At 42.1% G+C, this 17720-nt stretch overlaps 1 protein-coding gene across 7 annotated transcripts in view; it reads left to right on the forward strand.

Moving 5' to 3' along the window:
- The window catches only part of LOC146798509 (uncharacterized), a 248961-nt gene that overhangs the window by 121329 nt on the left and 109912 nt on the right, over positions 1–17720 (forward strand). For all 7 annotated transcript variants that reach the window (XM_085625800.1, XM_085625802.1, XM_085625799.1 and 4 more), the window contains exons 3-4: positions 727–810; positions 15078–15161. In XM_085625800.1, the coding sequence (XP_085481926.1) occupies positions 727–810; positions 15078–15161 (168 nt within the window). The remainder of the gene's footprint in view (positions 1–726; positions 811–15077; positions 15162–17720) is intronic.

The following is a 17720-nucleotide window of genomic DNA, read 5'->3' on the forward strand; positions in this document are numbered from 1 at the left end:
CCATCCACCATCTTGGCCACGCCTCCCATGCTGTCATTTTAAAGGCAGCCCTACTTTGCAGACTGTCTTTAAAAGTAAATTACATGGAAATTCGACTTCTGGATTAAAGGTACTTCCAAAGTAGTGATCTACCTTATTTTTACATATCTCACCTCTCAAGTCTGCCATAGGTACCTGAGGGGTGTAGGGTACCATGTAATTATAAGAAGGGACATAAAATATGTTTTATATGCCCTGGTGAGGGAAAAACTGCCAATTTCATTTTTCCCCATTGTAGATAATTAGCTCCATAGGCTAACGTTGGAATATTTATTTTAAATATAAATATTGACAGGCGTGCTTGCGTGCTTGCTCATTGCCAGCTATCTAGTGACGAGCAGGGGAATAATTTATTGAGACGCAAACTGAATCTTTTATTGTGTTTGAGGTTTTGTTACTAGTGGTAAGTCACTACTTATCTCTATTAATAAACTACTTTCCAACATATCTCAAGGATCCTTGAAAAAGTGTGGACACCCTCTGTTTATAAATTCCTTCAAATTAAAAAGGCTTCAAAATTAGTCTGGAAATGGATCAAAAGTAAATTGCGAAGTGCGCTATGTCCTTTGACTGTACTATGGTTCAGTGCACTGAACCTTGTTACTTTTTTTGCATAGCTGTTGACCTTTCGGGAAGTTGAAACGCAATGACACCTGTTCAGAAAGTCTTCTCTCTTCTTTTCTGTAGGTGAGGCGAACCAGGGATGCAGGAGCCAAGGAGGATTCTGACCCGGGAGCCCAGAACCAGAACAGAGGAGCTGTCAGCAAACAGGTAAGTTTCGAATGTGAGTGCGGGAGCCGAAGCTGTACGGGAGATGTTCTCTCTGCAAAGACTGTAAACCAAGCGGAGTTGAGAGACTGGGTGCAGTCTTTAAAGACCGTGCCCAAAGATGGCTGCCAGGTCTCGCTAGAGCACCCAAGTCCTTGAGAGATCTGAAGGAAGGATTTAACAGATATGCTGAAAACATGCCTTATTTGTATGGAATGTGGAGGGCAGGTGAGTATGCTGCAGATGATGGCGGAAGCTCCCAAAAGGCTTGTTCAGAAGCAGGGCAAGGCAAGGCTTGGGGAAGGAAAAGGTGACCCATGGGGAAATATGGATCACATGCTCTAATGATGATGTGTACAAGGGTTTACAGGTATTCTCTTGGTTGTGTTGAGCATGCCACACATGCTAAGTGATTCCCAACATGGCCCACATAGATGTAGGCTCCAGAAAAATACAGAGAAAGGGGTAAAACACTTATTCATGTGGATTTGAAAGACTTTTGATGACTTTTTACCCACATTCTCCCTTGACACATATTGATGGTTGACTGAATTTATATAACCATATTAGCGGATTGCAATCAATTATACCCACTACAAGGACTGTTGTGTGCAGATTTAGATTCCGTGTATCGGTTTCCCGATTTATGCCCTTATATAGTTACAATTCACATTGCCCTTATTTGGACATAGAAATCCAGCCCTTATTTAGACATTGTCCGTACAAACCAAATACAGGCATGGCCGCCTACATCCGTCCATCCACGTCACAACAAATTCTTGGAAAACCAGACCCATAAGCCTTTAGGAATTTTCCTCAGCTTGAATATTGATTTCTCCAAGAACTCATTAAGTATGCATGAACATCTATTCCTCCGCATAGGTTATATGAAATAACACTCCGGATGGAGGGAGACATAGCAAGAAAAGTGAAAGGACTCTTTTGGGAGCATCTTTCAAAGGGTTATGATATACTTCTAGCAGAACAGGACTGGCCACCAGAATTTGTCAGGGAGTGCCAACATGGCAAGGCCATCATTATGCCTGCCTTCTCGAACCATATTCCAGTTCATTTAAAATATCCAATAGCCAGGAAATGGGCAGTAGCCCAAGCCCCAGCACTGTATAAAAATCATGTAGGATGGGATGAGGACTCACCTCACCACAAAATCCAGTTAAAAAATCAACCGACTGCACAAAGGCAGTACCCAGCTAAAACACAGGTCAGGGAGATCTTAGTTCAACTTGAATATCAGGGGCTGATTGAAACATGGACCTCATCAATGAACAATCATTTGTTTCCTGTCTCCAAACTAGACAATACATATCGTCTAGTTTTGGATTACAGACACTTAAATTCTTGTTGCAAAACATTTGCAGTGCAAAATGCACATAGTACAGCATTAATAAATAACATTGTACGTAAAAGTTATTAAACCACATTAGACATTTCAAATGGTTTCTTTTGTCAAAATATTGCACCAGAAAGCAGATAATTGACCGCTTCTCAATAATGGGGACCCAGCGTCAATTTTCTTGTCTGCCCCAGGGATTCAAAAACAGCCCGGGGTTATTCTCAGCAAGGGTAACAGAGTTACTCCAAACTTATGATGACGAGGCATTGTCGTATGTTGATGATATATATCTGACAGATGATGACCTGGATAGGCACTTGAACAGGGTGAGCACCATAATATTGGGCTTCACCTCAGAGGGTTACAAATTCAATTTTGAAAAGTCAAGAATTGCCCACCTGTCAAGGGCGTCCTTTAATTGCGAACCACACAGGAGTAGAATGACGCAAGTTCCCAATGCCCTACTCAGAACCTTCCCCACTAGGTTTCTATAGTTTCACCTTCGTAGGTAAGTACCGAGGGGGGAAAGGGGATGGGACAGAGAAGAGACAGCTCCAACACACTCCGTTCTGCACGAACTTCCTTCCTCAATTGTAGGGTCTGCTGTAGATCAAAACTGGATTAGATAGCTTACTTTCTTAACTTACTTGCATTTTAAATTAAGGATAACTTATCTTACCAGGAAGGGTGTGTGGACTTGCCCCTCTTCTACTTCTCTATGGTTTCAATTGTGCTTGTAGAGAAGTCTACTCTATTCTTGTGCTATTCTCACAGGAACGCCACTATTCACTGCTCTGTGGAGAATGAGAAAACAATTAGTGTTCTACGTACTTTTCTAAGTTCAGTCAAATTGGCGCTAACCCTTCTCTCAGAATACTCACTGAATAGTTCTAGAGTAGTTTTATTTATTGGGAGTCTGTATGGTTATTGTTCTTAAATGTTGCCTCTGCTTTTAGTCTGGAACCTTTCTTTTAGAGAAACGTTTATTTTCTGGTGGCTAGATTTGCTTTCATTACGTTTTATGTTAACTCACCAATTGACAAGGCTTTTATTAAAGATTCCTTAATGGACAGTCTGTGTTCACTATCTTTTAATATATTTCTTATTTATTTATAGCGTAGCGAGTTAGCGTGCTCGCATTTGCTAGGATTGCTCTTCCCTTAAAATGCGTCTTTATTTGAGAAAGAGGAAGAGTTTAGATATTGCAGTCAAGCCTTCTGACAACGCGCGTAGAGCTTGTGGATGAATGTGCTCGCGTGTCTTAAATGCTGCCGGCAAGAGTTCCTGGCTTGCTCTTCCTTTTTTATGCGACTTTAAAATTAGGAAAAGGAAGAGTCTTGTTACTTCAGGCAAGCTTTCAATCAATGCGGGTTGAGCGTGTGAAAGAATTCGCTCGCGCGTCTGAAATGCTGCTGGTTAGAGTTTCCTGTTACAAGATTAAACCCGCATAACAATAACTCACGCGTCTCTTTTTAACTTCCTTTTTAAAACGACACGAAGACTCTGAGGCTGCGTGTACGTTAATTTATTCCTTGGTACACCATTGAGAATATTATTAACGCGGCGAAAATGAGTGAATTCGCCCGCGTTCTCTCTATTTAATATTTCAACAGTTTGGTCTTTTAACAACAGTCCTAGTTATACTTGAGGAATTGCATTAATTGTAGTTATTTTACCTCACATAGGTTTCTGCTGATTATTTGTTTACTGAAATTCGAATTTATCTCTTGGCCAAAATCTTAAATACTCTGCTCATTTATTCATTACATTTCTCACTGACCTTGGGTTATTTTACCGACGAAGCTAACCCCGAGAATGTCGCCACTACCCTGACTAGCTTTCTCGCCGCAAGAAACAGGTGCTGCTCCTGAAGAATCTTCGGTGAAGTGCATTATAGAATGTTAGAGCACACCTCACCAACTGTCATTCCCTACAAGACTAGACTGCTAAACTGCAGTATGCTACTGCAGCAAATTAGCGGCCATGTTGGAATTCCTACGATGCCAACAAGCACTCCAACTGAAGGAATTAACTGTCTTTTCAGTCTGTGATGTAAGAATAGAGGCCACGGAAGCAGAAGAAGGAGGAAACCTTCCGTGATTCCTGACACCACCTCAATGTCCTTTTCCTAGGATATGAACTATCAAGTGAAGGCAAAAGCCTGGCTGCCAACTTTTTAGAAAAGCGTGCGCTGCTCCAACCACCAAAAACGCAGAAAAATTTACTGTTGATTCTAGGTTTCCTGAATTTTGGAAGAACTTACATTTTAAATTACGCAGAAAGGGTTAAACCTCTCTACGAATTAATCAAACCTGATTTTAAAATCACACATTGGACACAAAAACACACAGAAAATTTGCGTTCACTACAAACAGACATGTTAGCAACGAAATACTTGCAAACACGCGTAAACGTACGCAACTTAGTGATCCGAATAATTCCGGGTCAATGCGGATTCACCTACTTAACTTTTAACGAAGGTGAAAAAGTAACAATTGCATACAAGTCCCACTTGTATACACAAGCAGAAATTAAATTCACTTCTACAGAAAAAATTCTGACAGCAGTTCAAACCGCTGTAGCAAAAGAAAGAGCCCTAGCACAGGGGAAACACATTATAGTTGTGACTCCTGTACCAGCCCTAGAGGCAGTTACAAAGGCTAGCATTCCAAATGCAAAAGCTTTACATCCGAGATGGATACAATGGGTTAATTCTCTTGCTGCAACTGATGTTGAATACGTTTTTGATCCATATTTAAAAACACAAGCATTCCTGCAATATGAACACGAATGTCCTCTGCCTACTGAAATTCTTCCTCTTGACCAGTACGTATTTATAATTTATACTGATGGATCTGCACAGCCCGCTATGGGAGTAAACAATCTTACAGTGCAGCGTGTGCTATCATTAAAGATTGCATGTGAGATGGCAAATTCAGACCAATGGTCACAAAAACCCAATCTCTAGGAGATTGTACAGCTCAGCAAGCTGAACTACAAGCATTGAAGATGGCACTTGAAAACACGGATCGCAAATTCCCCACACTCATAGTATGCGATTCTTTTTACTGTGTTCAATCTTACAATGAATAATTACAGAATTGGTTTCAAAATGGTTTCAAAGATGCGAAAGGTGGCACAATCAAGCACAAATTGCTTTGGGAGCAAGTAGTTCAGTTGCGAAACGGACTACAGAACACTCACGTGATACACACGCTGAATCACCAACGTGATGGCGTTCACGTTGAAGGGAATTTATTGGCTGATCAAGCCGCGAAAGGGGCTGTGCAAACGGCTTCCGTAGCTGCAATCACTCGTTCAAAAACGAAAATAGACAGCGAAATAATGCTGGCTGTCAATGCATCATGCAAAGGCAGCGGTGCGGCATTACCTAATAAGTTTCCACTCAAATACTCATACATAATTGATGCGAATGGCATTACGTTTGCTTGAATCCCTGGAGTGGGGGATAGAGTAATTCCAAACAGGGAACGTAGAGCAGCTTTGATTTACAAAACGCATCTGGGAGAGGGTCTGATACATCAGGGGATCTCAAAGACAATTTTAGAACTTAAAGAGATGTACTGGTGGCCAGGGATGAATACTTTCATTTACATCTTCATTAATAACTGCATAGACTGCAATAGAGATCGCAGTACAGAACGCCACCAGATACCTGACTACAACATAGCCCAGTTCAGACACCATTATTAGACAGCATTAGACTATCTACGTGCAGGCATCCTCTTGGACAAATGCAATTCCAGAAACACTAAGTCTAGGTTCCTAGGGGATGTGGCCTCAGAGCTCGGCTGACACTCGAACTGTTATAAAATATTTGCGAGTCTTTATCGGCACATACGCAATAGGCACACTACATTCTGACCAGGGTCCTGTATTTAGCTCTAGGGCTTACAAAGAAGCCATGGCCAGTCTGGGTGTAGCATTGCGGTATTCTTCTCCATTCCATCCTGAGGGCAATTCTGTTGTGGAAAGAAAAAGCCGGGACATAAAGCAGCCTATAACAGCTAGGGTATTAGGTTCGGGTGATGGGTGGGTCAAACATTTATATGGGGTCCAACTTGCCAAGAAGTTCTGTAGGGGGTGTCACTCCATATGAGGTCCTGTTTGGGACTAGAATGTTGGTTCCGGACTTAGACATGAAAGGCACAGTGGTGGAAAACAAACAATTTGGTATCAAAGATCGTTTGGCTGTTTTACAGGACTTAAATGATTTAAGAACGCACCAAAGCAACGTGGTCATGAAGCCAACCACCACTGAGAAAAACCCAGTCGTCCCAACAAGGCCTGTCTGGATCCCAAAGCTTGGGGATCTAGTCAGAGAAAAGATTGTGGACAAGAAGGAATTTGGGCCTTCTTACAGACAACCAGTACCTGTCCTAGCAATCCACGGATCAAGAACAGTACTTTTGCCGCCCCTTGCTGGCAAAAAGGAGAATGATTTGTGTCCATCGACCTGATCAAACCACACTATGTGGCCAATACTGAACAGTAGGCCAAGTGGACTGCGCCAATGTAGGAGACGCACTCCTCTAGCTACAATCCAAGAGGTTCAAACTGAGAGACTCATCACCTTTGAAGATTCGACAGCAAGAAATAGAGGACTAAGCAACAATGCTATGGACCTTGTACCTCTTGAGACCCAAATAACAGTTCATCCAGATACACCTGTTTACAACAAAGTAACAAGTGATCAACTGGTTACAGCAATTTCATCAAATACGGATGCAATTCCAACCATTGACAGAACTGCTTCTGGCTATTTCATGAACTTTGATACGTTTTCTGAGGATCCCAGCGAGCCTGAACGACACCAGTACAAAGAACTTTCAAAGAACAAGCAACAAACTCTTTTCATCTACTGGAAAAAACTTATCTGGTTTCACCATGGATTGAAGTATGAATTGATTTGGGAATATTCTTCTTTTTACTTTGGTTAGCTCTGGTAGTAACTCTGGGTATGCTGATTATTGGAAGATATATTCAAATGGACACAGCAAGTAAAATAGTGAACTTACTTCTCCAGCCACACAAATCATCCCATCGTGAAGCAAGAGACTTGTCAGCAGTGAACATCACAGCGATTACTATACCTGATGGTATAGTTTGGGACAAAACCGAATATGACATTTTTGGTCCGTCTGAGCTTTTGAAGATTCCACATTTATTTAAAATTTCATTAAGTGACTTTATTACCTTCAGTACCTTTTCTGATGATTGGGACTTCGAGACTGTTAATAATATGATGTCTAATCTACAGATGTCAACTGCATTCACTAATAATGAATATTTAGTAGGTTCATCAGACTATGAACAACTTTATTGTTATAACCATTATGGTCATCATTTCTTGCATAAATCTGTAACACCTAGAAATGTATTTATGTATAACCAATGGGAACATTGTCCTAAGCCACCAAAGGGTAGCTCAAAAACATTTGCAATGAAATTTCCATATTTTTCAGGGTTTTTTATCGCAACATACCTTAGTCCTATGTCAAATCTATAGTGTATGTTATTCCAATGTGCAGAGCCTACCAGGGATATAGGAATTACACTACAGGACTAAAAGCGAGGGATAAGGCTGACCCTTCCCAGAGTGATACACTGAGGCTCTTAAACAGGCCAAACACGGACCAAAGTCTGCAACTCAAAAATGTCAGAAAACCAGTCTTCTGGAAGATATTGAGGCAACTACCACCCAAAAGAAAATATACAGACAAGAGATTAAGGGCCCGATTTAATTTTTGGTGGTAAGGATAAGGATGCTCCATCGCAATGGTGACAGAGTAACCTTATCAACAAGAATTACATCCTCCGACCACATTTAGATGCAAACGGATCTTCTGGCTCATCATGGCCGAGACTACTCTGTGTCAACCGTGATTAACCCCCCTCTAATGGCCCTGGGGAGAAAAGCCCCTCAGAGAAATTACTACATGTCCACCATTCCAGTTTGGATGGGCAGGCATGTAGTCATTTTTTACTGTTTCTTACCACCAGCTAAAGCCTGGCGGGAAGGAACAGTAAAAACATTTCAATGATCCACCCTCCATAGAAGAAGCCTCCAATCGTACGGGGAGCATTACTTTTAGTCTTTACAGAAAGAAAATCCCATTTCAGGATTTACTTTTTGAAAAAAAGAAGCCTGTTTCTTTCAGGGCTGCGTCCTTCCGACGAAGCTCTATAACAAACAGTAAAATTAATTGACAAGAACCACCGTGACGGCGGTTCCTGCTGATGCCTTTATAAATTACCACCTGCAGGGCAATCATTTATGAATTTGGCTGGGAGAGTAGTCTCAGCATGGCAGACGTAAAGTCCTCACAATGCTATGGGGACTACTCCATATGCCAATAATTAAATTGGGCCTTTAGTCTGCTGATAAAGTGTACTATAGCACACAAGTATTGGAGGCAGGAATTGCAACAAAAATCTTAACTAACATTGTCAAAGAGGGAAAAACCTTTTACATTGTTGAATGAATACTCATGCTTGCTATCAGGTCAGACTATTCTGGGCATCTTTGTCCATGAAGTTTGCTATATTGGAGAGAACATTGCTATTGAAACAAATAAAAGAATGAATTTTGGGTTGTTTTCACTTTCCAAACTGACTGAGGGTTATAGTCCCAAACACCTATCCCCCAAAGTTCTAATTTGTCTGATGTCTCATGAGGCCATGATAAAAAATCATCAAAGATACGAATATTTGTGGTGTTTCCTCTAGAATCCCCTATTTTTTATCCATTTAGAAATCTGTATAAAGCCTTTACATGGCCATTTGACTGCACTGGGTTAACACTGAAAATACACACATGTTCCTCTGTGTGAGTGCAGATGCGGGTTTAGACTCTGATATTTTGTCTAACCTGATAAAGATGACCCAGTAATGGATACAGAAAAGCTAGCAGCAATACCACTTACCAGTACTCCTCATTTATAACAAGCAGATTTCAAGGCTGGTGATAACAAAATGAAATGTTTTATGAATCAAGGAGTGTCGGTGAGCACAAAATAGTCTCTTTAGTTAAGGTTAAAACTCTCTTGGGGCCAGGCTTGAGGTCATGCCAGGAACTTAATTAGCATTTGTTTACATCATATGTGATTATCATTGTAACTCTTGTCCAAGAAAGGGAAAAGTCATACTAGCTGGAGCCATAACAGGCTCAAACTTGAATACTGTATTTTGCTCATTACACGTGGTAACAAAAAAGCGCAGAGTCTTTTAAAAAAATGTAGACTCTGAGGCACATGCTTTAGTATGCCTGAACTGACAAGTCATACAAGCCCAAACTTACATAAGCTTCAGTGAATCCCAGTGTTAGAATATATTAGATTTCAGATGCTCAACACAATTTTCAGAGTAGTTATCCATAGCTATTTGAAAGATAGGAAAAGCAGGTTTAGAATCTGTAAACACAATAGGCCTGTGAGATTATCCGAGAAAGAGTACCTGGAGGCCTTAACCTTTGAAAGGATACCTTTGTCAGAGAATTAATGCCAGTTTTGGGAGCGTGCTGGTAGAATGATATCCCTCAGGAAATGAGCAAAATGACTAATTTCTTAGGTTTAAGAGGAGGCTGAAGGCATGTATTTTCTAGTTCATTGTGATGGTTTGATGGGCTGACATTGGATGCCCTTGGGTTCTAGAACTTTGTAAGTAACTTTGACTTAACTTCACACAATCAACCTATTCCTAACTTTAGCCTTATCCCTAACACTATACATACCTACCAGAAATTGGGTGACCACTAACAACATAATAAACATAATCTGGTTAGGCCAAACCGTTCCTTGAGAATGTGCTCAACCCAGAAGAAGCAGGCAATTCCCAAGTGCTTGTTAAGCTCAAGTATTATCAGCAATTTTAAAGTCAAGAATCCAAAATGAAATTCCCAATGCAATTTAGCAAAATAGAGTAAATATCATGAGATAAGTAATATCAAATAATTAAAATTGAGTAACAAGAGCCAGATATATGAATTGAAGAGTATTAAAAGAAAAACATCCAAAAGAGTAGTATGGCATACCTTTGCTGCTGGTACAGGTTTGGCACCTAGCCCCCAAAGGTTTTTTTCGTTCGATCCCAGTTACTTTTATTTAGCTTCCAAAATCCAGTGGTCGACCTGGACTTTGTAACCAGACAATGCTCCCTGAGGATGGATGCCTTTACCTAAAGATCCTGCTGAGCCTATTCTCAGGTGATTTAAAACAACAGGATGAACCAGTATACCCAGCTGCGACCTGGGTGAAATGTAGGATCATTCAACAAAGTCTCACCAGGTAACAATTTTAATGATAAATCATATAATGTAACTAAATTATAAAGACAAATAAGGCACCAAGGGTAAAGTCTTGAGGTATATACTTTCAGAAGACAAACAAAAAGAGCTTGGAAGTAGCATAAAAGTTATTTAAACAACATGAGTATAGTGTATGCTGAACACTTAGTGCTTGCAGGGAAATAGTGAACCGTGCAAGTTAAGCAAGGTAAGGGAAAAACAGGGTATGGACATTGAATTAGGAAATATTTAGGCATGAATTAGTGCTTAGTTAGGTATAATTTGACAAAATCATGCCATAAATAGACAATCTGTGAATTTGCTGATGAATGTCAAAGGCGTTTTGACCTTCGTTACTTTCAGGTCATCATCGAGACAGCTAGAACACATAGATTAAAGATAGCTGCCTAAAGCGTGAAAGAAGAGTAGGATTTTTAGAAGTAGGCATGGACTAGAATTAAGGCAATTAGATGCAGAAGACCTGTTGCACCTGGAAGAATTCCAGGAACCTACAGGAAATGGGTAAAAAAAAGAAAACGAGTAATATTAGGCTTGAATTTGGAACAATAGCAATCGCAGAAGGAAGTCCTCATGCCAGAACGAATAGAAAATTCACATGTGAAAGAGGTGAGTAAAGTGTGCCAGAAATTGATTTTTGGCTCCATGTAGAAGAAAAAAATCGAAAGATATTTCGGGAAGAGAACCGTGAATAAATGTGCCAGTCAGTCACATTTGGAGGGAATTGAATCTAAAATAAAAAACGGCAAGGTGCTCAAGATACGTTATGTTTCAAACCCATATCGCATTATAGAGGACAGCGTGCCTTAGTACTCCCCAGCTGGTGAGTCCGATGGTCCTGTATAGGAGCGCAGGGTAAATGCACAGTCGGGTCGCCATAGTAAATTCGGAAAATTAACAGGAATTGCTTTGAGGCATGATGCTCTTGAGTAACGCACTGGTTTCAGTAATCGGATCAAGGGGCTGATATTCACTTAGGGAGGGAAGCGACACAGTGTGCAGTTGGACTTACAGAATGGAGAATGATGCTCCAGGTGCGAATCAGCATGAACAAATTGGCGCTGGCCAAGTAGGGCGACAGGGTCAAGATTTAACGTGTTATGGTGCGTCAATGGGCGCACAATCCACTAGACTGCTAACTGTAAGGGAGGAGGCTTGGCAAGCTAGTGAAAGGCCCACGGGGGACTAGAGCTCAGAATGTACCCCTGGGGGCACTGATAGCCACATTTTTGGGCTGTAAGGAAGGTCCAAGATGGATAGAAAAAGGAGTAAAAATAGAAAAAACATAACGTAGGGCTTCTTCTGTCCCTATCATAGGGCACACAGTCTAATTTGGACATGGTGAAAATGAGTACTATATATAATACATGAATGACTAAGAGTTAAAACATTAGCAACACCTTCATATAGGAGGAAGCATTACAGGAGAACTATTTCATTTGGATTAAACAAGATATGATACAACAACATGCCATGCATATTTATTGTGACCAAATAACTAACAGAAACTTAAGTTGTAGCCATACTGTTCCATTCTTCAAGAGAGTTTAGGCCATTGTTGACAGAGTTACAACATGTGATCCAACGACATTCGCAGCATTGCAGGAGTCGTTAAAAATCCCGTCCCCATTATGATTGATTAGGTTGAATAATTATTACCTGCCAGGTAAAGTCACTCTAAGTGTGATTAAAGAAGGAAAAGTGAGAAAATAATGCTGATTTCTTAACTTTACACTGGATGCGGATTCTATGCCGAATGATCCGGGCATTGACCTTTTTTGTTGTCGGTCCAGTGTAAAGTAGATTGTAAGGACAGCAAATCGCATAAATTACATTATTGGAGCAACAATTACTCCGTTGATTGAGAGGATAGATGTTGGTTCCTACTCTAACGTTTTTATAATAAATGTTTGGGCACATAATGCAGTTTTGCTATTCCAAGTGTCCTACAAGAGGTGGTAATCTCCATGACGTTATGATCAATTAGTTGGTGTTAGTTTTAGGTGTCCCTGTTATGGTGTGTACCAGGTGGGCTCCTAGATTGTTACCCTCTTTCACAGGAGAATAGGGGAGATTCACTGAAGATGGCTTAGAAACAGAGTATTTCTCAATTTTTCTTATTTACTTTGCTCACCTTATTGCTTCAGTAGCAGAAAGCGGATATGAATGATGTCTGTTTATTCTGTCTTCTTGTTCTAGGGGTAAGTAATGTTAATACCATTACCTAAGGATCCTGCTGAGTCTATTTTTAGCGCAGATCAGGATGAACTTGGTTTTATTCCCTATCTTGTGAGGGTGCTTGCTGCTGAAGCCTCAGTACCATGACTACGTTTTAATTTTCTTCAACTTCTGGTTAAATTCCCCATGGTGACTCCTACATCTCTCAGTTCCTCAACTCTGTCCCTTGGGCACATGGTCATCTGTTAGAAGGGTTTCTAACCCTTGGTAGTCAGCTGGGTCTTTCTAAAGTCGGGATTCTTTCTGATTTTTATTTTCTTGGAGCAAGAGAATAGGAGCTGAGCTAGCGGACCATTGGAGAGAAGTTCCAGTTCTTGGGTCCCAGCAGAAGTCCTTTGATCTTCTTTTTTACAGCAAGGAGTTCTTCAAGTGTAGTCTTCCAGGTCCAAGAATATTCTGATTATGTGGTGGTGAGGTACTAGTCTTGTACTTTGCACTTGCTAATGATTAGTTTAGCAAATTTTCACTTCCAAACACTATTTTCCTGCCCTAAACCCACTTCTTTTTGAAGCACCTCCTCTTTCTTTTTTACTCTAAAAAATCTGAAATACTCAAAGTTCTAGAAGGTTGACCCCTTTTTCCATTAGAGGGTTCTGGCTCTATATAAATTGCTCAATTTTTTAGATGAAGAAGCCGCCCCTCTGTCTGGGTCAACATTGGTTATCCCTCCTGCTGACACTGAGGCCAGAGTGTCTAGGGAGGCCCTGTGAATGAATAGGAGCAGATTTTGTCTGACCCATTTCAGATCAGCAAATCAAAATAAGTGTTAGGGCCTTTCTTCTGCCACCTGTTCCTCTCCCTCACTCCTGAAAAGGCTAATTACTGCTATGAGAACAGTTGTTGTACACCCCTACTTTATTGGACCCAGTGACCAGGGCATTGCACTCTCGAGAGCAGGGTGATTAACTCCACCCTGGAATGTGCAGAGAGCCTCTACTGGTGAGATGAGTGTCAGAACTGGTTCTGAGACAATTTGGGCCCAGTCAGTACAAAATAAATATTTATAACATTACTTTTCCACTACTTTATTAAAAATGTGATTTCAAACCCTAAATTATACTTTGAAAGCTGACTAGAAAAAGCTTTGATTCCTTTTTCTAGTATTTTCCTAGGCAGATATGAAATAAATATTTTAATTGCTCTTAGACTTGTTTGTGGAAAATCCAGCCTAAAGCTACACAATGACCTACGCTTTTCAACATTCTTTTACAATGAGGTCACACATCTGCAAATATGTAGTGAGTCACTTTTTTATATGTTAAGCACCCTGCCCTGTGCACTGACAGAGGCGACTTATTTTGGCCACCAGGTACTCATTTGGGGCTTCATCACAGCTTGAGGGTGCGGTTGCAAGATGAATGAGGGCACCTGTTGCACGCTCCTCTGCGCAGCAACCTGGGTGCGGGAACACAGCAGGTAGGACCCTGTCTCTGCTAACTTGGGCTGAGTGCCACCATCTTGCTGCTGAGTGCGGACTCCACTCCTGCAGCCCTTAGCAGGAAGGACCACCTGTCTGCGCCAGGAGGGTCTCCCAGTCTTGACCTCTGTGCCCTGATGCATCTGCAACCTGTACAGGGCAGAGTGAGCGTATTATGCACTGCAGGAAAGGTGCTCTACGGGGGTAAAGTGATGGTGGGGACAGAGAGACAAGGAGACACGTCTTACCGGTCCACCATCTTGACCACGCACCCCTTGCTGTCATTTTAAAGGCATCCCTACTTTGCAGACTGTCTTTAAAAGTAAATTATAGTGAAATTCGACTTTTGGATTAAAGGTTACTTCTAAAGTAGTGATCTACCTTATTTTTACATATTTCACCTCTCAAGTCCGCCATAGGTGCCCGAGGGGTGTAGGGTACCATGTAAATATAAGTAGAGACATGAAATATGTTTTATATGCCCTGGTGAGGGAAAAACTGCCAATTTCATTTTTCCCCATTGTAGATAATTAACTCCATAGGCTAACATTGGACTATTTAATTTAAAAATAAATATTGACTGGCATGCTTGCTCATTTATTGAGACCCTAACTGAACCTTTTATTTTGTTTGTGGCCTTGTTACTAGTGGTAAGTCACTACTTATCACTACTAATAAACTGCTTTCCAAACATATCTCAAGGATACTTTGAGAAAGTGTGGGCACCCTTTGTTCATAAATTCCTTCAAATTAAAACGGCTTCAGAATTAGTCTGAAAAAATGAATCAAAAGTAAATTGCGAACTGCGCTATGTCCTTTGACTGTCCTATGGTTCAGTGCATTGACCTTGTTAGTTGTTTTTGCATAGCTGTTGACCTCTTGGGAAGCTGAAACGCAATGACACAAGTTCACAAAGTTTTCTCTCTTCTTTTCTATAGGTGAGGCGAACCAGGGATGCAGGAGCAAAGGGGGATTCTGACCCAGGACCCCAGAACCAGAACAGAGGAGCTGTCAGCAAACAGGTAAGTTTAGAATGCGGGTGTGGGAGCCGGAGCTGTACTGGAGATGTTCTCTCTGCAAAGACTGTAAACCAAGCGAAGTTGAGAAACTGGGCGCAGTCTTTATAGACCGTGCCCAAAGATGGCTGCCAGATCTTGGTAGCACCCAATACCTCGAGAGATCTGAAGCAAGGCCTGACCAGATGGGCTGAAAGCATGCTTTATTTGTATGGAATGTGGAGGGCAGGTGAGTTTGCTGCAGATGACGGTGGAAGCCCCCAGAAGACCTATTCAGAAACTGGGCAAGGCTTGGACTGGACCACCTCCTTCATCACCGGTAGAACCCAGAGTGTCCACCTCCCCCCATTCCGCTCTAAAGACACCAAGATCATCTGCGGCGTACCCCAAGGAGCGTCCCTCAGCCCGACACTCTTCAACATTTACATGGCACCGCTCACCAACATCACCAGATCGCACGACCTCAACATTGTCTCATACGCCGACAACACCCAACTGATCCTCTCCCTCACCAAGGCCCCCACCACCGCCAAATCCAACCTCCACGAAGGAATGAAGGCCATCGCCGAATTGATGATGATCAGTCTCCTGAAACTGAACTCGGACAAGACAGAGGTCCTCATCATTGGATCCACTCCCTCCACCTGGAATGACTCATGGTGGCCGGCCGCACTGGGAGCTGCACCGACGCCCACTAACCACACACGCAACCTGGGAGTCATCCTGGACTCCGCATTGTCAATGACCCAGCAAGTGAATGCCGTCTCCTCCTCCTGCTTCAACACCCTCCGCATGCTCCGCAAGATCTACAGATGGATCCCCACCAGTACCAGAAGGACAGTCACCCAGGTCCTCGTCACCAGCAGACTGGACTACGGCAACGCTCTCTACGCAGGAACATCAGCCAAACTCCAGAAACGACTAGAACGCATACAGAACGCCTCTGCACGCCTCGACATCCCCCGTCACAGCCACATCACAGCCCACCTGAAAGACCTACATTGGCTCCCTGTCTACAAGAGGATCACCTTCAAGCTCCTCACCCACGCTCACAAAGCTCTCCACAACACCGGACCAGCGTACCTCAACGAACGACTCACCTTCTACACTCCGAACTGTCAGCTTCGCTCCGCTGACCTCACCCTCGCCACCGTCCCCCGTATCCATCGAGCGACCACCGGCGGCAGATCATTCTCTCACCTCGCTGCAAATACCTGGAACACCCTCCCCAACTGCCTACGACAGACCCAGGACCTGCTGGCCTTCAGGAGACTCCTCAAGACTGGGCTGTTCGAGCTGTAGCAGCACCCCTGCCCCCCCTCCAGCGCCTTGAGACCCTCACGGGTGAGTTGTGCGCTCTACAAATGTATTGATTGATTGATTGATTGGGTAAGGAATAGATGACAGATGGGGAAATATGGATCACATGCTCTAATGATGATGTGTACAAGGGTTTGCAGGTATTCACTTGGTTGTGTTGAGCATGCCACTAATGCTGAGTGATTCCCAACATGGTCCAGTTAGAAGGAGGCTTCAGAAAAATACAGAGAAAGGGGTAAAACACTTGTTCATGTGGATTAGAAGGGCTTTTGTTGAATTTTTACCCACATTCTCCTTTGACATATATTGATGGTTGACTGGCTTTATATAACCATATTAGCGGTTTGCAATCAACTATACCCACTAAAAGATCTAAAAGCTAGTGAAAAGGCTGACTCTTCCCAGGAGTGATACACTGAGGCTCTTAAAAAGGCCAAACACAAATCAGGGTCTGCAACTCAGAAATGGTAGAAACCCAGGCTTCTGGAAGATATTGAGGCAGCTACCCCCCAAAACAAAATATACATAAAAGAGATTTAGGGCCCAATTTTTGGTGATAAGGAAGCTCCATCACAATGGTGACAGAGTAACCTCATCACCAATAATGAGGTCCTTCGACCATATTTAGATGCAAACGGATCTTCTGGCACATCATGTCAGAGACTATTCTGTCTCCATCGTGATTATCCCACCTCTAATGGCCCTGGGGAGAAAAGCCCATCGGAGGAATTACTACATGTCCTCCATTCCAATTTGGATGGGCGGACATGTAGTCATTTTTTACAGGTTCTAACCACCAGATAAAACCAGGTGGTAAGGAACAGTAACAACATTTCAATGATCCCTCCTCCGTAGAAGAAGCCTCTCATCGTGAGGGGAGCCTTACTTTTAGTCTTTACAAAATGAAAATCCCTTTTCAGGATTTTCTTTTTGAAAAGAAAAAAAAGACTGTTTGTTACAGGACTGCCGCCTTCTGACACAGCTCAGTAACAAACAGTAAAATTATTTGAAAGAACCGCCATGACGGCGGTTCCTGCCAATGCCTTTATAAATGACCACCTGCATACTCTATCCGCCAATAATTAAATTGGGCCTTTAGTCTGCTAATAAAGTGTACTATTGCACACAAGTATTGGAGGCAGGAATTGCAACAAAAATCTTAACTAACATTGTCAAAGAGGGAAACACTTTTTAAGTTGTTGAATGAATACTCATGCTTGCTATCAGGTCAGACGATTCTGGGCC

This window comes from Triturus cristatus, chromosome 9 (genome assembly GCF_964204655.1).
Source record: "Triturus cristatus chromosome 9, aTriCri1.1, whole genome shotgun sequence".
In the NCBI taxonomy this organism is placed as follows: Eukaryota; Metazoa; Chordata; class Amphibia; order Caudata; family Salamandridae; genus Triturus; species Triturus cristatus.